Below are 27706 nucleotides of genomic sequence, written 5' to 3'. Positions count from 1 at the left end.
TTTCAGGCTGGAGTGCAGAGTTTTGTAATTGTGCTGTGTCAGAAGAAGTGACCATTGTGGTAGAGGCCATGGTTTCATGTGTGACAGGCATCGTAACAGTGGGTACCAGTGCTGCCTTGGCCAGTCCGGGGCTATTAGAATCACTTTTGGCTGCTCTGTCCTGATTTTCAGTAAGACCCTGGTCATTAGTGGAAGAGGTGGAAATGCATACACTGTTAGAGTATTCCAGCTGAAAGAGAGGGCGTCCACTTTCCATGCTTGTGGGTGGTATGTCCTTGAACAGAATTTCTTCAGCTGATGATTGTGGTGGGAGGCAAAAAGATCTATGTCCGGCCTTCCCCAAAATTGTGTTATCTGAAGGAAGATGTCTGGGTGTAGCATCCATTCGTGTGGATCCATGGTATTTCTGCTTAGGCTGTCTGCCAGTATACTGTCTTTTCCTGGCACAAACTGGGATTGCAGCTCTATATTGAGTTTTAGGGAAAGTTCCCAAAGATTCATTGCTAGTCTGCAAAGAGGGTAGGAATGGGTACCTCCTTGCTTGTTTATGTACCACATAACTGTGGTATTGTCTGTCCTTATTAGCAGGTGGCCTTGATGTAGAAAGTGCTTGAAGGCCTCGATTGCATGTATCACTGCCAGCATTTCCTTTTGATTTATGTGCATGCGCAATTCTTTCTGAGACCATAGTCCTTGGATGCATCTGTCCTCCATGTGTGCTCCCCATCCATGGTCTGAAGCGTCCGAGGTAATGGTTTGGCTGGTTACTGGTTTGCTGAAAGGCAGACCCCTGTTTGACTGGCTTGCTTGAGCCCACCACAGGAATTCCTTTTGAAGGCATGGAATGAGTGGTATCAAAGTTTCTAGGCTGTGATTGTGCTGAGACCATAAACTCCTTAGGTACCATTGTAGTTTTCTCATATGCAGCCTTGCTTGTGGAATCAGAAGAATGCACGATGCCATGTAACCCAGGGCCTGCAGGATTTACCTTGCAGTCATCTGAGTTTGTTTTGTCAGATTTTTGAAGTAATCCGGTAGTTGTCTTTGTTTTTCTTCTGTGAGAAAAGCCATTTGGGTGGTTGTATCTAGTTCCGCACCCAGAAAAGTTATTCTTTGGGATGGCACAAGTCTTGACTTGTGAATGTTGACTGTGTATCCCAAGGCCTGCAGAAGGCGGATGGCATAATTCAAATGTTTTTCCAAAGTTTGTTGGCTGTCCGCTTGTATAAGGCAGTCGTCCAGATACGGGTATATTTGAATCCCCTGAAGTCTGCAGTGTGCAATTACTGATGCCAGGCATTTCGTGAATACTCTGGGCAGTAGATAAGCCAAAGGGCAATGCTGAGAATTGATAATGCTCTGAACCTGCAAGAAATCTGAGGTGTCTTCTGCAACTTTGTCTGATAGGGACATGCAGGTATGCCTCCTTGAGGTCTAGAGTTACCAGCCAAGACCCCTTGCCCAGCATGGGAAGGAGTTGCTGTAGGGTCAGCATTTTGAATTTTGGCACAATGAGATAAGTATTGAGTGCGGACAAATCGAGAATAGGCCTCCATTGTTTTTCTTTTCTTGGGACAAGGAATAGTCTGGAATAAAATCCTTGGCCATGTTCTGAGAGGAACCTTTTCTATAGCTTTCATTTGCAATAGGTTGGCAATTTGTTTTAAAGCCTCTGCCCTTTGATTTGGTGGCAGGTTTGGCATTCCTTTTCTTTTTGGTAATGTATGGAAATGGAACCTGTATCCTTTGTCTATTATTTGCAGTGTCCATTTGTCCCTTGTAATACTGTGCCAATTTCTTGAGAATAAAGACAATTTTCCACCCGAAGGTGCTTCTAATTGAGCCCTGGTTGGCGGGATCAAGGTGAAGTCACTGAGTCTGTCCTTGTGCAGCAGTTGTTGGTCCTGCACTACCTCGCTGGTTAGGAGGCTGCCATTGACGTCCTCTGTAGGAGCCTCTAGCTTGCCCTCTACCTCTGGCACGCCTGTTCTTGCCTCTTTGATATCTCTCTTCCGGAAAGGACCAATTCTTAAAAGGCAAATTTCTGCTGAATCTTGGTGGTTGCACCTGGAGGAAATCTTTGACTGTTTGTACAGATTTAGCCTTTTCCTCAAATTTCTTTAAGACCTCCTGAGCAGTGGAGCCAAATAACTTTTGCTTTTCTAGTGGAGCATCCAGAAGTTTAGCCTTAACATGATCTGGCAGAGATTGTTCCTTCAGCCAAGCATGTCTACGTATGACTGCACCTGTCATTGCTGAACTACATGAAGCTTCCAATGCATCATAACCACACTGCAAGAAATGGTTGCTAACCTGTTGTGAATTATGTACCAGATCCTGAAGTGACTTACGGTCTAGGGGTTCAGGAGAAGACAGCTTTTTCTGCAATTCATCCAACAAATACTCTTGGTACTGTATCATTTGAAATTGACAATTTAAAGCCCTCATAGACAGAGTGGAAGAAGTATACACTTTTTTACCCCATCTCTCTAAAGCCCTGGACTCCCTTTCAGAGGGGAGTGGATTTTTAGTAGTGGCAGCTGCAACCCCTTTAGGACCCTGGGAAATAGTTTCTGGGTCAGCAGAGTGGGCCTTGTAAAGGAAATGATGTGAGTCTGGGACCCTGTAGTACCTATCTGGTTTAACAGGAGCCAGAGGAAGGGTGTCAGGGGTAGTGCTAGACTCAGAATACACATCATCAATGACACTTAAAACAGGAGGAATAGCCAAAGGTCTATGTTGAGGTAAATGAAGAAAAGTCCTTAATCTCTTCCTGGAATCGGAGAATTCCTGGCCCTGCCATTGGAAATGCTCTCTCATGGAGTGAAGGGTCTCCCCAAAGGACAGCTCTTCAGGAGGGGAGGCAGAGGGAATGGATTCCTCTGCATCAGAATCCTCGTAGGCCATGAAGGCCTCCTCCTGGTAATCTGATAGAGCAGAGCCATCAGAGGCCTCATCAGAGGACTGAGGATCAGCGGACTCAGCCCTGGGCCTTTTGTCTAGAGGGGGTTGAGAGCCCCTGTCTGGATGAGGCTGGGATCCCCTGATTAAGGAAATAAGATCCTCAGCCAAACTTAGTATCTGTGAACCTGTAGTGGATCCCTGAGAAATAGTCTTGGGAGGCAGAGTTTTTTGTTGCTTAGCAGCTTTAGCCCTAGTGAATGCTTTAATGGACATGGATGCAGGGGACCTGGCTGCTCCACGTGCTGGGGTAGTCTTGTCTAAGGGAATGGTGTCGGTAGTTTCCTGAACTCCGGTTTCCGAGGGTAAATCCATAACCGATTCAGAAGAAGCCTCCGGGGCCGAGGCTGTCGGTTGTACCGTTTCCACGGTCGGAAGTACCAAGGACTCGGTTTCAGCCGAGACCGAGATACTCGCGGTAGGCCTAGGCGTGGTTTCAGCCGAAACCACGGTCCGCGTGTGTCGGTCCTTGTCCTTCCGTTTTTTGGTTAAATGAGAAGTCGGAGTCTCCGACGGCATTTTATAAGAGAAACTAGCCCCAAAAAATTCCTCTGCAAACAACGACCGACGCCTAAGAATGCGTCGATTAAAGGAGGCACAGGCAGTACAGGCCGAGACGTCGGGGCCTAGGCAAGGGAGGCAGTAGGAATGGAAATCCTTATGAGGTATTTGTTTCTCACAAGTCAAGCAATTATTAACTTTAAGCGTTTGATCTGACATCGGCTGAGGCAAGAAAGAGTCCCCAACGGGGTACTTAGCTTTTTGAAGTCTTCGGTAGCTGTATTTACAGGAGCTGGCCGACCGGCACTTGCGAACTGCTTCTGCTTCGGGCACCACGTGGCAAGAAAGACTGAGGAAGATGGCGTCGGCTGACTCTTTTATAGCCCAGGCGCTCTGATGTCGGGGAACGGGCAACATCAGCCGACGCCGGACCCAGACTTTGGAATCCGGCCGACCGAAGGGCTGCCTGAGGCAGGTCAACCCATATGTAAGGACTGCAGATGCATCCTTGAAGGACATCGAGATCTAGAGAGACTATGAGAGGGGCATTATGGGTAGGTCTTAGCTGAGAAGCTTGGAAACATCCGTGTCACTAAAAAACGGCAAAGTTTTAAGAGAAACTACACAAAAAAACACAAATTTCCACTTAGCTTTGACAAAGAGAGGCTAGTTGTGGCAAACAAGCTGTAGAGAGACTATGAGAGGGGCATTATGGGTAGGTCTTAGCTGAGAGTTTTAGGCTGGCTCAAGCTTGGAAACAGCCATGTCGGTACCGAGGACGGAACCGAAGTCCTATCATTAAGGAATGGCTAAAGATTTACAACATCAGATCCAATCTTTCAGGCTGGTTTAAAATTCACTGAAAACTGTGTCTGACATCTGCAAGGTGCATCTCTGAGCTGGAAGCTCTCATGGTGGGTCAATTTTATCTCATTTTCTGCTAGGACAGGGTTGTTTTATGCACTAATACAGCTTTCATGCCAAACGTTGTGCCATCATTCTCCCAGTTTTCATTCTAGAACCTAAAAACAAGGGCTAAAAGATCCTGCATAACCTGGATCTGGACAAGCAACTCAGGTTCTACTTTAACACAACTAAGCTACTCAGGAAAGCTGAAAATTTGTTTATTTCCTATTCTGGGGGTAAAATGGCTAAAAATGATCAACCTGTCTCTAAGCAAACAATGTTCAACGGTTATCTTCTCATCATGTTAAATCTATTCCAAGCAAAGTTAAGGCACCTTCCACCAGAGCCTTATCCTCTTAGTTGACAAAGGAAAGGAGTGGACTCTATAAGCATTCCAGAGGCAGCAACCTGGACCTCTGTTCATACCATCACAAAGCACTACAAAATGGATTCTTTCTCAAGTTCCAGAGCAGGCTTTGTGAGGACCATTCTCCAGGGGTTCCTGGAGCCTTGTCCTTCCTCTTGTCAGGTAAGTTATGCTTTGGAAATCTACCCATATGCCACTGGGGCAACATAAAAGATGAACAAATTCAACTTTAGTAAGTCCTACTAACCTGCAACAGTAGATGCACAAATTTCACACTGCCTCAGTGGCAGCACACACTAACCATCCCCCATTACATATATCTATATCTGTGTGTGTGTGTGTGTGTGTGTGTGTGTGTGTGTGTGTGTGTGTGTGTGTGTGTGTGTGTGTGTGTGTGTGTGTGTGTGTATGTGTGTGTGTGTGTGTCTCTGTGTATGTATATGTGTGTGTGTGTGTATATATATATATATATATATATATATATATATATATATATATATAGTTTTATATATATATATATATATACACACACACACACACACACACACACACACATATATATTTATATTTGATGGTATTCCTGAACTGATTTCCTGTGTTTCCTGTGACAGGGATTAGGCTTCCCCTGACAAAAGGAGCTCTGGAAAGCTGCTAGTGTGGGTTTGTGCAAGCACAGAAGCCATACGCCACTGAGGCTGTGTGAAATTCGAACATTTACTGTTAAATTTAAAGTAGATCTTACACAACTGTACTTTGTTTTCATTATGCCTGATAATCAACCTCCAGTCCCTGAAAAGGCAGGCAAACTTTATAATATTCCTTTGTCTTACAAACATTGGTTTACTCATCAAATGTCTGACCCTGTAGCTATTTATTTATCTAGTCCAGCTGCTAATAAATAATTGGTTAATTTTAATCCTTCCCCTTCTGATAAGAATGGGAAAGCTTTAGAAAGATTTGGGAAGAAACTAACACTTAAGCCTTTAGAATTCTGAATTATCATGAATTATCGTGCTCATATGCTAAAGTATATGTTGGCTTGTTTTTTAATGTGAGGGATTTTATTGCCTATTCACCTTCTTCCAAAGGTAGATCCTATACAAATTCTACAATATCTACTCTTTCTCAAGTAGCCAATCATTCTTTAAAATATGTTTTGATTGTGTTGACACCACTTCCAGGGCAGCAGCTACTGCTTCTGTGATGAGGCATTTTGTTTTAGTAAAGAGGCCTGTGGTGTTGTCTGTGATCACTAAAACGGGATATGGAAACCTTAAGTGTTGAAGAAGTTTTAAGGCCTGAATCACAGGCAGCATTTAACATTTATATGCTTTGTAGCATCTGAAGGACCCCATTCGCCTTACACTTGAACTTCCTGGATACTGTTCTCTTGCAAAATCTGACAAGTCCTTCTGGGCTGACTGAACTGGGGTCTGGAGGGAAAAGGTTTGGCCTGGACTGAGAGAAATCTGAGCCTCCACCTTTATAACTCTTGTTTTATAAATTCCAGCAATGGTAACTGGAATTCTAAAGGATCCAGGTGCTGGGACCAACAATTTTTTTAAGTACCAATAAATCAATGCCATGAGGCCTAGAATTTTGAGAAGCGGTCTTGCTTAGGCAGCTTCTTGGAAAGAGAAATCCCTGAAAATGTTCTAAGTTAGGACTTTGTCTTCTGGTACAAATGACCTTTTTTTTCTGTGTTTATCATACACCCCAAGAAGACAATTCTTTGAAAGGGCATGAGACAGAACTTTTATAGGTTCAGCTTGAAGGCCAGGTGAGCTAAAATGGTCACGGCCTTGTACAATGATTTTAAACACTTGGAAACAAAGTCTGCAAAAAAATCAGCAAATCATCTAAATAAGGGAAGATGTGGATGCCCTGGGCCCTGCAGTAAGCAACCACTGGAACCAGGCACATCATGATCACTTGAGGCCCAGTACATAATCCAAAGGAAGGGTGATGCAGTAAACTGATAATGTGATCCAGACACAGCAAATCTAACATATTTCTTGAAGTTGGAAGCAACTGGAATGTGATGACAAGCAACTTTCAGATCTAAAAATCATCATAAAACAATGGTCCAGCAAAAGGTGTAGGACTGTTTGCAGAGTGAGCATTTTGAATGTGGATACTTTCATAAAGGTATTTAGGTAAGACAAATCTAAGACTGGTCTCCATGCCAGCTTCTGTTTGGGTACAAAAAAAGATTCTCCAGTAAAATGCTTTTTGTGGTCCAGGAACTGGTTCTATAAGTCATGCTTGCAACATGTGAAGAAGTACCGAAGAGAACAGATATGTGTGGACTGGCAGGTGCAGTGGAGATTCTCTTGAAGGGAGGATGATTTTCTGTCCATTGCCAAGAGTATCCTCTCTGAATTATTCTCAGTAACCATTTGAGACTATCTGTGGCCAGGTTGTTGGGCTGAGTGAAGACCCGGGGAAAGGGACATGAGGAAAAGTTTGATCTTTTTTGAGACAGGAACCCCTTTTATTTGGTTTAGAAGCACTATTTTCCTGCCATTTCTACTTAGTACCCTGACTCCTGTAAGATTGGGAATTTTGCTGGTTTGTTCTGCCCTTTGAAGATGGATACCTTGTTAGGGGAAACCTGGGAATATGAAACGTTCTAGATACCACATGCATCAATTTACCTTTATTATTCAATTATTTGAGAATCTGGGTAGCAGCAGGACCAAACACAAATTCAAAACTTAAAGGAACATTCAAAATCTCATTTTTTAAATCCCCAGAAAAATTCTGGTGAGGTAACCAAGCATATCTTATCAATACAACAGAAGCGGCTGCATTTCTAGAAATTGTGTCCACACCTTCCAAGACACTTCTCAAAGCAGGTTTCAAAAGCAAAGTCACACTAGAAATCTCTTTCAAATAACAGTTCTGTTCAGCTGACAATAATACAGCAAAGTCATCTAAACTGTAAGCACACTGCAAAATAAACTTCCACATAAAGTCTATATAATTTAGAATTCTAAAGAGTAAATCACTACAATGATACAACTTCTTTCCCTGAGATTCTAACCACTTGACAATTTTTTCTCTGGGAGTACATGGTTAGAAGAAGACAATGAGCTCTTTTTAGAGTTGGGAGCTGTAGAAACAGCAGCTGGGTCAGCTAACAAAGGATCTAGACGGCTGTAAGATCAAAGCATATTTTGTAATTACTCACTGCCTTTTTAGGAACTGGTTTTCCAGCCAAAGTGGTTTTACATGCAGTTTTATAGATGTATTCTTAGGCCAGTAACAAGAAAAAAACAAAAAACAGCCAAAACACTTGGGATCTCATCCTCAGTAATAAACTCTGCCAATCTCTGGAGTAGCTCAGATATCTTCCAATTAAATACATCTCTAAACCTAGCTAGCATCTGTGGAAAGGTGAACACCTGATTAGGTTTTTGAACCTGTTCACCTGCATAAGAATCAGAATGGACGGACCCAGAGTGTTCAATATTGTCTGCATCAGAGTCTCCATCAAAATCTACAGCCATAGATCGAACTCTAGAGAAGGTGGCTCCATAGTTTCCCTAAATAGGAGAACAGTCTCAGAGATTAGCTGACTGTAAACTACATCGGCCCTATACATGTTAACAACATGATTGTCTGCAGCGTGGTGGAGATTCTGCTTCTTCTTACTGTGAATTATAATAATGGTCAAAAAAAATTGGGGTCATAGTATTATTACTGGTTAGGGGTCTCTTACCTCAGACATCTCCTACACATAAAGGCTATGTTTCTCCTGTACCTGAACTAGGTACTGGAACAGCACTGGAGGATGTGTGTGACCACTGTACTACAGGGTGTTGTGGGCTCACACCAGAGGGTGAGAGGGAAAAAGGTAAGTGGTTTGCGGGTTGGCTTAAGGCAACAATAGATTCACAAACTGTAGGGTGACGCACAATTTGATTGAGTTTTTCTTTTTAGGTGCAACTGGATTTGACAGATGGAAGGGCAGCTTGTAATCATCAAATCAGAGGGAAAAAAACACTATCCAGAATAATACACAGACACTCTTTTTCGTTGCCTTTTTCTTGGCAGGTGGCTGACCCTCAGGACGGGAAGATTCTGCCATAGCACTCTGCACCAGCAATTTAAGATGTTGGTTATCCACTTGAATGGACAAGGAGGAGAGACGACTATGCAGGATCTTAGGGACAAATACTTGGCAGATACAACACTTCGTATGGTTATGAGAAGCACCCAAACAGAAAAGACACTGCTCGTGACGCTCCTTATTGAGAGTCTGCCTGTCACACTGACATTTTCCCTTCCTGGATGACATATAAACTCACGGAACTAAACAGGAACAAAAGATAAGAAACAAACTCCAATAAAGCACTTATCTGAAAACTGACTTGGTAACCAGCGCAGAAGGAATGTTCAGACTGTCAATCAGTTATGGCAATCAGACTGGCAGCAAAGAAGTTCTGACTTATGCACGTCTGTACGTCATTTTTATGCCCTACACCTTGAGCGGGGGGGCATATGCATGACATATGATGTCTATATAAAATCCCACGGCTTTGGTATACTGGTCGGAAGTTGGGCTACCCTTGGTAGGGAATCCCTTAAGTGAAGAATACTGCAACAGTGATATGGAAGGACATCAAAAGTAATATTAATAGCTGAAATAGCTAAACCTAGTGATTATAGTGCCCAGCATTCCATGACAAAGTCATAAAATAACAGGATATGCAAGCAGAAATTAGTACAATATGGACTTAAGGACACCCAGACAGTTCTAATAGTAGTAGGAGTAGGAGGTTAATAAAAAATAATCTTAAAGCATAATGAAATATGCTGCCAATACATGTAACTCCATATGAACTGCAGAAGGAGGCAATAATGGGTACAATGCTGGTGCTGAGAACAGAAAACTTGCCAAATATCAAAGACTGAAGCAATACTAATTTCATGGACTTTAATCATACCGTGACTTAGGAATGGGGTCCATTTCTCTCATGGTATTAGAAACCCAAAGTATTTGGAGAAATTAAAAAAGAAAAGAAAAAAACAGAAACTAGCCATTCTACCTTCTGCTGCTGAAATACAAGCCTGTTTTAAGGATTACTTTTAAAGGAATTTTTCAGTTACTTTGTAATAGCAGACTAAATCTTACCATGTGCAAGATATGCAATATAGCCCCTGTCCTGCTCCTCTCCCAGATTAGATCATACACCAAGAGAGGGGAAAAAAATTAATAAACTGCATGAATGAAAGCTGAATGGGAAAACTACAGATCAAATCTGATATCAATAGCCTGCATAGTGTTAGGGTTTCTACTACACTGATGAAAAACAGTAGTTAATTTTGTACATTATTTAATGCTATACCAACCGTATGTTATATTCTATATAATAAAATTAGTACAAAAATACAGTATGACTTCCCAAGGAAAGTCATACAACATACAATGTATTTTGCAATGCCTAAAAATATCAGTAAAATTGACAGTCAAAAAGCAATAATTGTTTTCGGCAAGTGACAACGGATTTTCAAAATAATAGTAAGCTTAGTCAGCAAATTATTTTATAACAATAACATAGTTACTTTATACTTTTCAGCAAGCAAGTCTTTACTCACATTTCCTGACAGTCTACAAAAACTTTTAGTTATGTACTTACCATAACTTCGGATGTATGGGATCCATCTCGCCTACATTCATAACAGATGGGTTCGGAGCCGATCCATCGGCTCCGACTCGGCCACTATACACTAGAACAAAGTCTCTCATTGGCTGGGCTCCCCCTTATCCCAGAATGCACCACACCTGCTTCCCCAGATCTTGTTTGTTCGCTTTCATACATCCATACAGGCACAGAAAAACATACCAAAAACTGTAACCAACTAGAGCCCTTGAAGAGAAGAGCTCAGCAAGAGCAATATTTCATCCAAATCCAAAAGGTAGGGGGACGGAGGGTGGGTATGTATGAATGTAGGCGAGATGGATCCCATACATCCGAAGTTATGGTAAGTACATAACTAAAAGATGTAATGGGATCCTATCTCGCCTACATTCATAACAGATGGGACAGCGTCCCTAGCACCTAAATCCTGGGTGGCTCATTGGAACACACACCTGAGAACAGCGGAACCAAAGGAAGCTCTGCCTCGGGAAGCCACATCAACCTTATAATGAGAAATGAAGGTGTGCGGAGAAGACCAAGTAGCAGCCGCACAAATATCATCTATTGAAACTTTGGAGTGGAATGCTACAGAGGTGGCCATCGCCCTGGTAGAATGAGCCTTGACTGGGAAAGGTAACTCTCTGCCTGACTGGGAATAAATGAAAGAGATGCAATCCTTAATCCATTTGGCTGTGGTGGTCTTGGCAACTGGAAGACCTAACCTATTCTCCGCAAAGGACACAAACAGCTGGTTAGATTTTCGTGTCTGACTGGTCCTATCCAAATTAAAGCGCAGTTGCCTGTGAACATCCAACTGGTGGAAGGTATATTCTGCTCTATTAGAAAATTTTGGAAAGAAAACAGGGAGCTCCAAGGATTGCTGAATGCATAAAGGGGATGCTACCTTAGGCAAAAAGGAGGGATTCAATCTGAGGGAAACTCTGTCTTTATGAAAAATCAAATAAGGAGGAATAGAACAGAGAGCCTGAAGCTCTGAAACCCGCTTAGCAGAAGTTATTGCCACTAGAAGGGCGGTTTTCCAAGACAGAAATTTTATATCACAAGTCACTGCCGGCTCAAAGGGACAGGCAGTTAAGGAGGCCAGAACCAAATTTAAGCCCCAAGGGGGCACAGGATGGGCCATAGGAGGCCTGAGGAGCCAAGCTCCCTTGAGGAAGGACTTGCAACGTCTGTTTGCCATTAAGGAAGGCTCTACGGAAACATGAAAATTAGAGATGGCCGCTAGTTGAACCTTAATTGTGGAGACTGAAGAGCCCAAATAAAACAATGAAGCTAGGAATTCTAGGACCTGCGGCACTGGGGCCGTAAGAGGATCAATCCCCCGTTGCTGGGCCCAAAAGGCAAACCTTTTCCATTTGCTGGAATACAGCTTAACAGTGGACGGCTTGTGAGAAGAGGACAAAATGTACATCACTTCTGGAGAAAGAGAGTTATCTCTAACTAAAGATGGAAGTGGAGTAACCAAACAGCCAGCCGCAACGACCGGAGGGACGGGTGAGAGTGTCCCGACTGATGAGACAACAGGTCCGGCACTGGGTCCAGAATCCAAGGGCCCTGTACTGCATACTTCTGAAGGAATGGGAATCAAACCTGACGGGGCCAGTGTGGGGCGATCAAAATCATGTCGCTCCCCAAGTGAATAGCCTTCTGAATCACCCTCAGGAGAAGGGGGATCGGGGGGAAGGCATAAAGTAGACCGGGGGGCCAATTGTGGGCTAGAGCGTCCCTGGGAAACTGCCCCTGAGAGGGAGTCAGAGTGAAGAACTCTCTGCATTTCGCATTGTTGGGGCTGGCGAACATGTCGCAACAAGGGAGACTCCATTTGGCGAAGATCTGCGCAGCCACTTTGTTGTTGAGGGACCACTCGTGGGGCAACACGAGAGTCCTGCTGAGCCTGTCTGCAATCACATTGGCTTTCCCCGGAATGTGCGTTGCTACTAGGAAATGTTGGGTAGCTATGGCCCAGCGCCACACTCTCATGGCCTCTCTGCAAAGGGGGTAGGACCTGGTTCCGCCCTGCTTGTTTATGTACCAAACTACCGACATGTTGTCGGATAGAATTGCAATAGTACCTTGGGGGAGAGCATGATGAAGTGCTTGCAAAACCAGAAGCACCGCTCTCATTTCCAGGACATTGATGTGAAGGTGCGCTTCGCAATCCTGCCAAGTGCCTTGGACAGACCTGTCCAGATAATGACCCCCCCCCACCCTATCTGGGAGGCGTCCGTGGTCACTGTGACAACTGGGGGCTGAAGGGCGAAAGGACGCCCCCGGTCCAGGTTGGACAGAAGCAGCCACCAACGGAGGTCCCGATGACAACTGTCCGTAATCAGAACCAAATGGTTCAGGGGAAGTTCTTGATATGACCATTGGACCGATAATAGCCATTGCAGCACCCGCATGTGCAGCCTGGCTAACGGAACTAGGAGAATAGTTGCGGCCATCGTGCCCAATAACTGTAGAATCTGTCTGGCCGGAACTCGAGATTTGGGTAACAAGTTTAGAATCTGAGATTGTAGGGCCTGAATTCTTTCTGATGGCAAAAATGCCCGCATCCTTTTTGTGTCTAACTCTGCGCCTATAAAGGTGATACGCTGAGATGGCCGCAGCACAGATTTTTCCCAATTGAAAGTGATTCCCAGCGAGAGACCCAAAGTTACTGTGGCCATCAGCGCTCGAATCAGTAGATGCTTGGAAGTGGCAGTGAGGAGCCAGTCGTCTAGATAGGGAAACACTTGGAATCCTAGACTTCTCAGGTGAGCTGTCACCACTGCCAGACACTTGGTGAACACCCTGGGGGCTGTGGTGAGACCAAAGGGCAGTGCACGAAACTGGAAATGACTGGCTCCCAGGCGGAAGCGTAAATGACTCCTGGACTCTTGACGTATCAAAATGTGATAGTAAGCGTCCTTGAGATCTATGGCGCACATCCAGACATCCTTCTCCAATAACGGGAGAATGGACTGAAGGGTGACCATCCGGAACTTGGACTTTTTCACAAAACGATTTAATTAGCTTAGGTCCAAAATGGGCCTTACGTCCCCTGTCTTTTTTGGCACCAAAAATAATCTCGAGTAAGTTCCTGATCCGATCTGGTCGGCGGGGATGGGCTGGATGACTCCCTTGCTTAGCAGCTTTGAAACTTCTACGGCTGCTTGATCCCGTTGACTGGGTGGCACGTCTGGGATTTTCCTTGTAGGAGGAGGGGGCTTGAAGAAGGGGATGAGGAAGCCTCCGGTTACAATGCGAAGCACCCACTGATCCTTGGTTATAGATTCCCAAGCCTGTGGGTGTTTCACAAAACGACCCCCGACTGGCTCCGGAGAAGCACAGCCTGGCCACATCCTAGGGATGTTGAGGGTAGGAGGAACCACGAAAGGAATCGCGGTCTCCAGTGTTACGGGGGCCTCTGCCACCTCTGGGGTGGCGTCTTCCTGAATCCCCCCCCCGCCTCTAGAGGGGGGATCACCCGGTGGAGTAGGGAAGAACTTTTGGGATTTTTTGAACCACATTTTCCCTCCTCTCTGGGCCTTGGGGTAAGGTCTAGAGGGAGCGGAAAAACAGGCCCCAACGGCAGTCAAGGTCTTGCCCTCCTGCTCACACCGAGTAAGTGTGTCCTTCACCTTGGGTCCAAACAGAGAAGACCCATCAAAGGGGCCGAAGGAAGACTTAAAGGCCTCCGCAAGTGGACACAAGCGTAACCAGGCTTGTCTCCTAAGAGTCACTCCTGTGCCCGCTGCTCTACTCGCCCCTTCGGCTGCATAGGAAATGAGCCTCATGGACGAGTTGACTATGGAAGATAGGGTAGTCATCTGGGCGCCTACGGTTTGGGCTAACGCCTCAGGGAGATTACCCGCAAGAGACTCTCCTAACTCCTTGAGGAGGTCCCTTTGGAGCCTAATAAAATGACAGAGATAGTTCATCGACCGCAGGGTAAAGGTCGCTGAAGAAAGGGTATGCTTCCCGTACCTATCCATGCTCCTAGAATCCTTATTAGGAGGATGAATAGACGTTGAAGCCTCTGTCACGTCCTGCTGAGTGGCAGAAGCCACTACCATCGCATCAACTGCAACACCCTTAGTGAGGAATTCCTTCTGGGGAGGGGCTGAAAGGAACTTATTAAGTCTGGCAGGCACCGGTTCCACTGTATCAGGATGCTCCCACACCCTCCGAGAGATCAAATCTAACAACTCGTCGAAGGGTGGAGACACCCAGGAGGAGGAGGGCTGGGCCCCGAAGGCCTTGAGGAAGACTGACTCCTCAGCGGTAGGGGCTTTGGATTGCCAATCGCCTCTCTGTCTCAAGATCTCAAGGATATCCGAGAAGGAGACGTCATCCGAAGACGATTTTGGGGACCCCTCCGCATCATCGAGGTCAGTATCTGAAGTGACGGACTCATCTTGGGAATCAATGTACTTCCTCTTGCACAGTTTCTTCCTTGGGGGTTCATCCGAAGCAGATTCAGAAGGACCCCCCTGGAAGAAGGGAACCCTCTAAGGGGGTATCCTCAGGCCCTGGGGCCCCACTGTCGTGGGAAAGAATGTCACCAGAGGCACCAGTACCCAAGCCTAGGGACGGTGAGGTAGAAACTTGCTGAACCGGCAAGGTCATGGCCAGCGCACTCCTCATGGCCTCAAAAGCAGGACCTCCAGACTCTGCAGAGGGCACTTGCTGAGATACCACGACGGTACCGGGAATACCTGCGGCCGATGTTCCGAGGGGAAGACTGGGCATCGAAGAGACCAGCTCTACAGTGTTGCCCTCGGCCCCCATCGAGGAAGACCCGGTACCAAACCCTGACACCGAGGACAGGGTAGGAATGAAGGTCGGAGCAGAGAAGCTCCGAGGGGGTCTCTGCTCCGACTGGATGATTCTGCTGCGTTCTACCAGCACCGACTCCAACGGCTCTAAGGGGGTTGGAGGAGGAATCAAATGCACGGAATGGGGAATCGGCTCCGAAGCGGAGTGGGCTGGAGCCGAAATCATTTTAGTAAAAACTGGGGACTGGAACAGCCTCTGGATAACCCTATCCAAATCCGAATCCGACAACCTAGAGGATTTGGAGGAAATAGATTGGGGCCGAGACGACTTCTGCCTCGGCTCCGATAAAACAGGGGACTGGCTCCAAAAAGGTTCCAACACTATCGGATCCGAGATCGGAACCGTTTGTAAAGGCGTCAGCACCGAAGGAGGCTCTGGGGCCGAGGGGGAAGAGTCTGAGCTGCACACCTTCAACGGCTCCGAAACCAAAGGAGCCAAAGTAGGTGATTGGCCTCTCGGTGCACTAACCTCCGGCTCCGACACCAATGGAGCCGAGGAAAGAGGCACCGAGGCAGACCCTTCAGCCATCGGCTCCGAAGCCATTGGAGCCGAGGAAGAAGAGGTCGATCTATGTTTCTTAGATGTCGGCTCCGACGGACTGGTCGGAGCCAATGATCTATGCTTTTTTGGGTGTCGGGCCCAACGGGCTGGTCGGAGCCGACAACTTTTTCTTTTTAGAAGCAGGAGATGAAGCCAACGCTTCCTCAAAAGAAGGCTTAATAAGACCTTTTAGTATTAATTTGTTTTTTCTTTCCTGAAGGACCCTGGAAGAAAAGGCATGACAGACACTGCATGTATCTTGAAGATGCTTAGGCCCTAAACAGTAAACGCAGACTGCATGGTTGTCTGTAACAGACATTTTATAACTACACTTAGCACATTTCTTAAACCCTGACTTCTGCTCTGACATCTTGACAGGGCCCTTAACGTCGAAGTACAGTACACAGAAGCGGACCAATACACGGGCTAAAGCCCTCTAACTTAAACGGGCTTAGCCCAATACAACAGAAAAAGCAGAGAAAAAAACAAATACTTAACACACAACAAAACCAAAGCACACAGCGAAGGGCATAGGCCCTCTAATTTAAACGGGCCTTGCCCAGAATACCAGAAGTGCGAAAATTTATAAAATTATAAAAATCACCAAACAATGAAACACATGCTCACAAAGCTGTTAAAACAGCTGTTTGTTGAAATTCTGACAGAAACCCCAAGTCAAAAGACCAAAAAGGTTAAGAAAATACACTTAGCTCCAGCCAAGTCGAGACCACGTCCAGCTTGAAAAGCGGCAAACGAGATCTGGGGAAGCAGGTGTAGTGCATTCTGGGATAAGGGGGAACCCAGCCAATGAGAGACTTCGTTCTAGTGTATAGTGGCCGAGTCGGAGCCGATGGATCGGCTCCAAACCCATCTGTTATGAATGTAGGCGAGATAGGATCCCATTACATCTGTAGTTACTGTAGGAGGAACTGCCTGCTCCTTGAGCTATCAATACAGCTCAAATAAGGCCCATAAGCAGAGACATAACATATATATTAAATTGTGTTACAACAATTTTGTCGAGCAGTTTGGTGTAGAGGTTCAAGGCTATATAAACCTAGACCGTGCAGCAATGCTTGGTTCGATTCCCATGGCCTGCATTACAGCAAGTTATTTAACCAAACACCGCTGGTACTTTGCCCCTAAACATTAGCTAGTTAACATTTTTTTTTAGTTATTGTAGAACACACATTCCACCATGAAAAATATACTTTTCCTGCAAATGGTTGCAAATATTTGCAAATATTAGGCAAATCAAGTAACTATTTTACATCATATATAGATAGATATAGCTATAGTAAAATAATATAGTATGTCAATTAAATAAATACAAAACATTTTAACACAATTTTCCAAACATATGTTGTTCTCTGTGGCACCCCTATGCTGACTAAATTGACATGCATGGTCGTTTTGTTGCCATGGTCCAGAGACTTCTGATCGATGCCAATAAGTAGCACAAGGCAGCATGTAGAGGTGCAGAATAAGGATGATTAGGCAGGCACCACACTCGAAAGAGATGCTCAAAGGATAAAAAATAATATAGAACACACGTAAGCATGTGAATAACTTATTATACTGCATTTATAACTATTGGAAATAGGTTGGAAAAAAATTACCTTTAGATACTACATGGACTAATAATTCACATTTACTAGTAAATATTGTGGATAAACAAGCAGATTACTCGGGCAGCATGTTTTTCATAGTTTAGATAAAATTTTCATTACCAGCAATCATGACTTCAATCTCTGCAAGCTTGGAATTACAAGGGTCTGTTAGAAACAAATTCACATCTCCAACCATGGCATCCTCTTCTGAAAATGCAGGGTCATTCCACTTCTGCTTATCCAGAACAATAAATGTACATTCTAAACAGAAATAAAACAAGGTAAACATAGTAGGTCTAAGATTACATTCAGAAAGAAATTGTAAAGCTTGTAATTAATGCAGAGCACACTAGATTAAACTGGTTAAAGTAAAAACACATATGACAGAGAGAAATGGGCTAGTGTTTTCAATGTGTATCCACCAAATATTAGTCTCTGTCCAACCACTCCCAGCTATACATGGAAAGACTCAGAACAAGTCACTTAAGCTACTCAGACCCTTCTGGTCATGCCTAAAAGCAGATGCTCATATGTCAATGAAGTCATCCCCACTAGAAGGGAGGAGCAGTTACATGCTTGGCAGTATAGCTAAAAGGGATGGAAGAAGAGCAAAACCATTAGTGCTGTCCTTTCAGAGACAATACATCTGCTGACACCGATCTGACTTTAAGAAGAAGAACCACAGCAAGTAGGGTCATACCCTTTTGTAGAACATATCTTTTAATTGTCTGTATGCTCATAAATTAACATCATTAAGGAAATCCCAAGAAACTAGCTAAGCGCATGCCTTCTATGTGTGGAATCACTTGACCTCCTACTTTACTGTCCAAGTAGAATATTTAACAGTTCTGTATTAGATTTTATACTTGCTGTCAAGTCACATGACAGTCACCTAAATCTCACCTCCACAACTCTTTAGCTTTCTTCTGTCTTCCCACTCCACTTTATCACCTCACCCTCACAGCATCCTTCCCTCTCAAACTCTCTTGCCTGTCTTAACTAATTTCTAAAAGTCTTCCCCATCACCAGGACAACAGTTGAAAGAGAGGGCTGTCACTGAGGCAGCTATCAGGGATGGTTCAGGTTTTCTGTTGAAAACACCTGTGCATGGTTGTTTGCATCCAAAGAGTTGCCATCCACATTTCACTGTTCACCTCTTCATCATGCTAACTTCAAAAGGCTTCCAAGCCATTAGTTGACTCAATCTGTCTAACAGTCAGGGATTTATCCCCCTACACGTTTAGAGCTGGTTCTCTCTTACCTAACGTTAATACTTTCAGTCCATGTTTTATCTCTGATAGTAACAGCTCACCCTGTCTTACTTAGCCGCTACCATTTCAGACATAACTGGCTTAACGGCTTTCATTTTTTTGCATTAGTTAGATTAGTTTTTCCTCTTATGTGAGCGTTATTAACACTATTTCATCACAGCAGCTGCTTGCTTTCACGATACATAATAATCTGTCCACTTAACAGTCACTTTACGTAACATGATACATTAAACATCCTACCAAATTATTTTCATCTGATAAGCTTACTTTGTGCTAACACCTGTATCTTTAAAGAGACTAAAATTTTTGCTAAACAAAATTTCTTCAAGGTATATGGAGCTACATTTTACATGATAACCTGAATTTTGTCAGCACTCCTAGTCACAAAGTGCAAATCAAATACAAACTAATGACATCCCTCAAAGACACAGTTTCTTAAGTAGAAATTATATGCCTTCATCTCAGATGGATGCAAGCTTTCAGTCATATCATAATCTTGAAGGTATCACGTTCTTGCAAATGGGATATGGTCCTTGTCTTTCAGACACAGGACCCATACATTATCTATTATGTAGGAGAAATCCTAGTCTGCTTGGAGTCATGAAAATAATGTGTTTCACTTTGCATGGAGTATAGGGCACATTTATAATGCTCTTAAACAATACAGTTTAACTTAGCGAACCCATGTTTATAAAACAATAAAAAATATGTAACTTGTGAATACACATATCTTTAAATCACTCAAACACAACAAATGTGCTTTCCAGATCATGAAAGGAATGGGCAATACTGGTTCACTGATACAAAAACAATAACTCAGGGATACTCCCAAGAAAACAACAGCTTCAATCTGCTATAATGAATTGCAATTCCAACTAGTTTGACAAAGAATGGGTATAAAATAAAGGGGCTCTTTCTCATTTCAGTTTTATAGCTGAGGTGAGCAAACTGCTATCTGGAAGTCTTAGGCTAAAGCATGTTCTGTGTCACTCTTCCAAAAAGCTCTGAGCTGCATTCTGCGGAGACATATACAAGTGGTTACATTTCTACCTGAAGTACTGGGATGGACTTTGATCAGGCCTCTCAACTTTCCCTATTTTGAAGGAACGTTCTTATTTTCAGGCCTGATTTAGTACATCTATATTTTCAGGTTTGATTTATCCCTTCACACAAATTTTGAATCACCCTCATCATGTTATTTTTGAAAATGTTTAGTGCACAGAAGACCACTTTACGTGACCAACATACAAGTGGCAACAACAATCTTACAGCTCACCTTTTCTGAAGCAAAAATAAATTACCTTATGTGGTAGAATCCTGTAATGCAGTTCACTAAATTCTGCATATTTTACTCTTTCTCTTTGATAATGTGTTTATATTTTTTCCATCATTTTGTCAAGCTCTCTTTTCATTTAATTCTGAGTAGTGTTCCTTATTCCTATTGAAAGAAGGAAGAGTTATTTACTATTTGCTATTATGATAATTAGATGTCCAGATTTTTAGCTGGATGTTCCTGTTTTTAATGCGTACAGGTTTAGAGGTATGATTTGGACGCTACAGTGTGCCACAAGGAAACAGAGACCCAAAGGTCACCAATTCTATGACGGATGATGTGCCACGCTGTTTGACAGCAGTAGACTTGTCGTGAGCAGTATCATTAACTATATCCAAATGTCAAGGGCAGCGTCATTAACTATATCCAAACATCTAACGAGCAATTTGCACAGAAGTCAGTGTCACTCATTGCGGAGCAACGCAGGACTACAGCAGTTCAGACATTCAAAGGATGTGGTTTTTCATTAAAACAAAGTAGTTCACTGTGGTATGGTAGGCTACAGGAAGAATGAAACTCTAATGAGGAACACAAGAACTTCGCAAAAATCATTCTTGCTTCTCAGTCAAACTTTGTATTACTCTTCCCAAGGAGGATCAACAGAACTGGTACTATGGCAGAAAATTCTGGATATTAGAAACTTGCTAACTTCTTCCCTTTAATTAATTTTTCCTCGTTATCTCTGCTAAATATAACATACTACCCATACCGTATTAAAGAAAGTAAGAGGGCACTTCTGTATGCAAGCAACAATTATGTCACTTTGATGTACTGTGTATACACAGTACCGATACTCATAAGTATTCATTATCTTTGTTATAAACAAGCCATTAGTCACAATTCACATCACTGTATTCAGTTTAGAATTGTTAAAAGAATTTCCGCCTTAAAGCAAAACTGTAACTCTTGCTCTATCTACCAGTGCTCTACCACATTTTGGATTGGTCACCCTGCTGATGATATGATTTCCTTAAAAATGCATCTCTCCTCAAGATCATACTCAATACCCTCAAGTTTTATGCAAAGGTCTCACCAAACAGTTGCCAGTGTCAATGTAAATCACGTTTGTTCAGTTTTTGCACTCATCAAGTTTGTCCTTGCAGTCTGTATGTATCAAGGCCACTACAAAGTGTGAAGAAAAGGCTGAGAAATAGTTCCACTACCTTTTGCCTCTAAACTTAAAATTCCTGCTTCAGGTCAAAGCAACAGTGATGTACACAGTTATGTTTTTTGTGCAGTATCATGTTATTATGCACTTTGCTTTTTATTATATATTTTTTGGTCTGCTACCCCTTTCGATCAACAAGTCGTCCTTCTGGCATGCTGTATTACCTTTATATTCCCCAAGTGTGAGGGATCAGCTTCACCATTTATGCTTCTTAATTCCTTAGAGGCAAGGGCCAAGCTACCAGGAAATGCACTATTAACCCAAGGGAACCAGGAGGATTTTATCATTAATGCCCTACCACCTCCATGCTGATATCACCAGACTGGCCAGCACAGCCTGTGCCTGATCCTGGGGTCATAGTTGTAACTGTGATTCCTGTCTTCCTGCCCACTCAGCCCAGCTTTCTATCAATCTAATTTCTGGCTTCTGCCAGAGAGATGTCCAGAAAGGTTCCACACTCCAGGACTGGCAAACCCATGCTCCCTGCCACAACCATCAGCAATCTGAGCAACTAATAAAATTTGGATTGGCTGGGTCTTAGACAGGATCTTATCCTTCTACTCCATCGATCTTGCAATTTTTCCATGTATTATCTGCTGACTTGCACATTTTTTAAACTTGCATATTTTTTAAATTTTGTTACTGTATTCAGTCATTTCATGGGCTCTCCGATGACCTATCCCTTATGATAAAGGCTACTTGGAATCAGAATAGTTAAGGTGGATCAGAACGCTAAATAATTTTGTCAGCTGCACAATAATCCCCTTCCTGCAGCTCATGAAAGTACTCCAAAAGAGCTTTGAGTAGTGAAGCCATCATCTGCCCAGTTTTGAGAGTAGATTCTTTGCTGTCTCTTACCCACCCACCATTGTGCCATGCTTTCTATTGCCAAATATCACATACTGAACAAACTTTCTATGGCACTGCAGCCATTATGTGGCGCTGATGGAAACCAGTGACTGCCAGAAGGCAAACAAATTAGGAAACCTTCTTCCTTATCCTGGTAAATAGCAAGTTTGTTGTCCTGTTACATTACAAAGAGATCAAAGTTAGTTATATAAATGTCACCCTTACTGTCAGAATCTTCTCTCCAACTACGCTGCATATTATACTCTTGCTCCAGTGTCAAAGGCTCGGATGCAGTCAGTTTCTGAAGCTCCTCTGATTTCATCCACTTGTGATACCTGGAATAAAAAAGAATAAGACCATGCACACAAGGAAATTGGGATTTTGTGAACTTTAATTATGCCCTGACCTAGAAAGTGGCTCCACTCCTGTCCTAGTTTTAAATAACTAAACACCAGAAAAAATTAAACAAAAAGCAATTCAGAAATTGGAAAACAATCTGGTAGACATTTTTTGCATAACCATTTGGTATTGCTATGGCAGCAGTGTAGCCTACCTTCCATCCTTTGGTAAGTGTTTCATCACATTTGCCATGAAATATAAGCTAATCAATTTAATAACTAAGATAATAGTTGAAGAAATCCTACTACACTGTGGGAATAAAAATACCAAATATAAATTTCCAGTACATGCTACTACCGTAGGGGAAATTGTTGATGTCATGGGGAAGTGGTCTGGGCAAGTGAATCACTTTTTTGGAAAATCTGGCAGATTAAGATTACTGCAACAAAATGGCCATTACTCATTTTTGGGGCAAAGCTTTCCCACTCCTGCACAGATAACTTTGCCCACTGCATTTCATAAACTAACTCTGACATCACAAATTCTTAGGATAAATTACAAAATGTTCCAACTACTGCCATTCATTGATGTGGTACTGACTAATCATATTTCATTGAAAGATCAAAAGAACAGCAGAATACCCATGTTGAAACGTGTGCCATAATGTCACTGCCCATTCAGAAGCACAAGAAATATGACACGTATAATCCCAGCATCAACAATTTAATGATAAAGCTTTCGGATAAAATCCTTCATCAGTATAATAAATTTTACATAATAACTCATTTAAATAATTAAATAAAATAAGCACATGACATCACACAGCCAATAAAAACATTCTAAGAGCAATTATCTTAAACACATTTGCCTCTGCTTCAATATAGGTTTTAAAGAGACCATTTTATTTATGCCAGGGGCATGTTCAGCATCCAAGAGCAAAATCCAGTCATACTCCCTGACTTCTAATTTATTATTCACATCTCCACCTCATAAATCTCTAAAAATATCTAAAACCCTAAAAGAAAAACGATGAGTGTCACCATTCTCAGTAATATGCTGAGCCAAAGCATTTGTGCAAACCCCTCTACGTATCTCTGACCTATGCTCCACCATTCTATCCCTTAGCCATCGAGTAGATTTTCCCACATAAAATGCAGGACAAACCCCACAGGTAGCTAAGTAAATAATATCAGTATTGCAAGTAGCATAGTATTTAACAAAATACTTTTTTTCTGATTTTGGGATGTATAAAACATTCATCCTGATTTATATAAGCACAACTAAAGCAATTATAACATGGCATAGTCCCTATTTTACTAGATATTAATCTTTGCTGTTGATGAAAGTCTTTATAACAAAGGCGTCTTTTTAAATTCAATCAATTCCTATATGAAAAACTAGGAAAGGCACCAATATACTGAACTAATTCAGGAAGGCTCAACAAAATACACCAATTCTCTCTTATTACAGCTTCTATTCTTTTACTAGCTCTAGTATATGTAGTAACGTAAAATAATTTACTAATCTTATCTCTGATAGCAATTTCCGATGACCCAGATTTGAGACAGATAAACCCTATCGGCTAAGATAATATAAAAAAATGTGTCCAAGTAAACCAACAAACTTTACCCAGTAGAGAATAAAATGTAGTATATCAAAGAACAAACCAGGCATCCACTGAGGCTGAAAAATAAAAAGTCTTTAATACACAGGATTAGCGCTTTCACACAGATTGCGCTTCATCAGATCACATAATAGAGCAGTATGCATGTCTTTCGGCTTTTCCCGGTTAGGGGTCGCCACAGAGGAACTCCAGCCCACTCATGATTGGCAGTGGATTTTTTACGGTGCCGAGTTGCCAGCCCGGCGCCCAACCTTCAACGAAGGCATGCCCATTCACGCTCGCACCCACCTGCATGCCTTTATCGTCACTTGACCATGGGGAGGGCATGCAAACGCCACACAGAAGGCGCTCCAGCCAAGAATTGAATGGGACAACCTCTTGCTGTGAGGCGACAACACTAACCGCTGCACTACCGCGGCTTATCACATGATATGATAGAGCAAAACCATTAAATAATAAAACACATATCAATTAACCAATAGCCTATAACAGCCAATTACTGATGTATATTTTGTTTTTTAAGAATTGGTTTTAAAGAAATAGAGACATTAAGACCAGGCAATTTATCTGCCTATAGTTTTACAATCTACCTGGTTTCAGCAGTTTCAAGTCTATTATTAAAATCACCACGTCTTTTGTTAGAATATAACAGTTGTAGCACACTAAAATCAAAACTATGATCAGAAAAAACAGAAATATGCTTAACTAGGGCATTAAGCATATTTTCCGTATAATATCACCCATATGCTGAAGGATGCGTTCCTTAAGCATCCTGACTGTTTTCCCCACATAAAATGAGGTACAATGCTTACAGCTAGCCAGATAAATCAGGCCTTGAGACTTACAGTCAGCATAAAAATTGGGTTTAAACAGAAAATCACAGATTGGATGCTGAAATTCAACCTTAGTTGAAATACGGCAACATGCTTTGCAGATCCTGCATGGATAAGTGCCCTTACATTCAGAGAACAAAGAGCATCTAAACGTAGATTTGTAACACAATTGTCTGTTGAGGGACAAATTATTCTTAAAAACATAACTGGGTTTATCACCTACCACAGACTTGATCTTGTCATCGGAAAGTAATATGGGCCAAAATGTATTAACTGCACTGCAAATCTGTTTCATATTATTGCCATAAGTCAATGAGAGTCTAACATTGTTACCAGATATATTGTCAGAACAAGGTTTTTTTAGCCACATAGGAAAGATTAAAAAATGGTTTACCTTTACTTGGTCCCATTGAGACAACCTCATTATAACTGGCATTCAATTCATGTTGCTTATAACCTCTAGCCAAAAAATCATTACTTAAAAGATCCATAGCATCATAGCATTCAGTATCAACAGTGTGCAGGCGTGACATTCTAAAATATTGACTTTTAGTAATATTATTAAAAACATCCACAAAATACGGATGACACAGGAACAGATGACTGTGGATGTGTATTGTGACTGCTTTCCTTTCTTTGCTGCTACTGCCGAAAATTTGGAGTTGTGAATAAACCCTAGGATTCTTGCAACTTAGTTCCTGTGTCATCCGTATTTTGTGGATTATTGTTTTTTTTACCACTTTGGCGTTTTTAATTATTAAAAACATGCCTGGAATGCATGCTATTAAAATGCAAAAAAAGCATTTTCCTACATGGTTTCCTATAGAGGGAAGTATTCATGACACCATCAAATAAATTCTTATGTCCAGAAAAAATCAACAGTAGTATTAGAACAATTCGGAGCAAATTTAAAACAGTCACTTGATGTTTCAGGATAACGGGTGAATCTCAAAAGATCAGCTTCCAAGCCCCCCACAAAATAAAAATATCATCCACAAAGCGTTTGTAAAACAGCAGCTGTGTGGAGAAAGGATGTCTAGAGAGGACTACCTCGCGCTCTCATTCCGCCAACAAAAGGTTGGCATAACTGTTAGCTCAAGGAGTCTCCATTGCAACACCCACCTTTTGTCTAAAAAGAATGTCATTAAAAAGAAAGACAATATAATGTAGGACGACCCATCAAAACACCAATACATTCAATTAGTTCAGGTGGATATTCAGTGTTAAAAGCAAGGAAATTCTTTTAAGTACGTAATACCCATTTCATGTGGTATAATGGTAAACAAGGTATGTATATCCATTGTCACGAGTAAGGTATGCTCAGATAACATACCATGTTCCCTAGTGCAATAACCCAACAAACTTAAAAAATGCTCTGTATCCCTTAAGACCGCATTGGCTTTTTCCAAAGGTCTTTTCAAATGATGTTCAATAAATATGGGAATAAATTCAGTGGCACAACCTCTGCCTGAAACTGTTGGGCGAAGAGGTGGTTATGTAAAGACTTATGGACCTTAGGCAGGCCATGTATAACAGGGATTAAGGGATCAGTAACCAACAAAGTCATACATATCTTTTTCAACGACTTGTTCCATTAGCAAGACATATAAATGTTCATGAATATTACTTACAATCCTGTCAAAATCATTATTATACCATGACCTACACTGATTGGCCAAGCTCAGAAAAGAGGAAAACAGCAACTCCACTTATTGAAAAATAAAAAGCTTCATCAGAGGTAGAATAGTGTACAGATAAAAAACACTACATAAATATCCTGAAAAACAGGAAATGACATTGTTCAATTTCCTGAGGTTCAATTTTGTTACATACTATGTTCAAGAGTAATATTCTATAACAAAATTTGAACATTGTACAAAGGACCAGCTCACATAGAAGGATTGAACATATGAAATTACTTAAAAAATATTATTAAAACATATTATTAAAAAATTGACGTTGTTGACAATGTGCATGTGGAATATCTCCTTAACAACAAAAATGTTTCTAACTGAAAAGTTTATAGTTAACAATATATATTTACAAAATAGCCTACCTAGAGCATTAGAATATAAATCAATAGAACCTCACATCCTCTAATGGGGTTCATCTTATGAAGCAATACTGAACTTTAGTAATACAATCATGGTCATTATTCAGTATTGTTGTTAAGGAGATATTCCACATGCACATTGTCAACAACGTCAATTTTTTAATAATATGTTTTAATAATATTTAAGTAATTTCATATGTTCAATCCTTCTATGTGAGCTGGTCCTTTGTACAATGTTCAAATTTTGTTATAGAATGTGAGCTTAGAAGTTGAACATAGTATGTAACAAAATTGAACCTCAAGAAATTGAACAAATGTCATTTCCTTTTTTTCAGATATTTAGTGTTTTTTTTTATCTGTACACTATTCTACCTCTCTGATGAAGCACATACAATTAGCAAAAAACTTTTATTTTTCAATAAATCGCGTTAAGGTTTTTAGTGGAGTTGCTGTTTTCCTGACAAGGGGCCTCTTTTCTGAGCTTCATTTGTTTTTTCAACATTTTTTGATATACTAATGGAAAAGGTCCGGTTGCCGGACTTTTTCCATTAGTATAACTCGATTTTAACTATGTTAAAGGGTTTAACATAGCGAGACAAATAAGCAACAGAGATGCCCGTTGCTTATTTTATGTTAAACCCATTTAACATAGCGAGACAGTGTTTTAACGGAGAAAGCAAGATCTCCGTTGCTATGTTAAATGAGTTTAACATAGCGAGACAAAATAAGCAACGGAGATGTCCGTTGCTTATTTTAAACTGTCTCGCCATGTTAAACTCATTTAACATAGCGAACGGAGATCTTGCTTTCTCCGTTGCTTTTGCCCACTCTGATGTACCGCGCGCAGTACATCAGAACTGC

At 42.0% G+C, this 27706-nt stretch overlaps 1 protein-coding gene across 2 annotated transcripts in view; it reads right to left on the bottom strand.

Moving 5' to 3' along the window:
* Positions 1–27706, bottom strand: part of NAT9 (N-acetyltransferase 9 (putative)) — a 209102-nt gene that overhangs the window by 78170 nt on the left and 103226 nt on the right. For both annotated transcript variants that reach the window (XM_044085162.1, XM_044085163.1), the window contains exons 3-4: positions 22222–22331; positions 17496–17636 (exon numbers count right to left, since the gene is read on the bottom strand). In XM_044085162.1, the coding sequence (XP_043941097.1) occupies positions 17496–17636; positions 22222–22331 (251 nt within the window). The remainder of the gene's footprint in view (positions 1–17495; positions 17637–22221; positions 22332–27706) is intronic.

Source organism: Protopterus annectens, chromosome 10.part0 (assembly GCF_019279795.1).
Source record: "Protopterus annectens isolate FY-2018-M chromosome 10.part0, PAN1.0, whole genome shotgun sequence".
Taxonomy (NCBI): Eukaryota; Metazoa; Chordata; order Ceratodontiformes; family Protopteridae; genus Protopterus; species Protopterus annectens.
The sequence above is the reverse complement of the archived record's forward strand: the minus strand, read 5'-3'. Positions and strand labels throughout refer to the sequence as shown.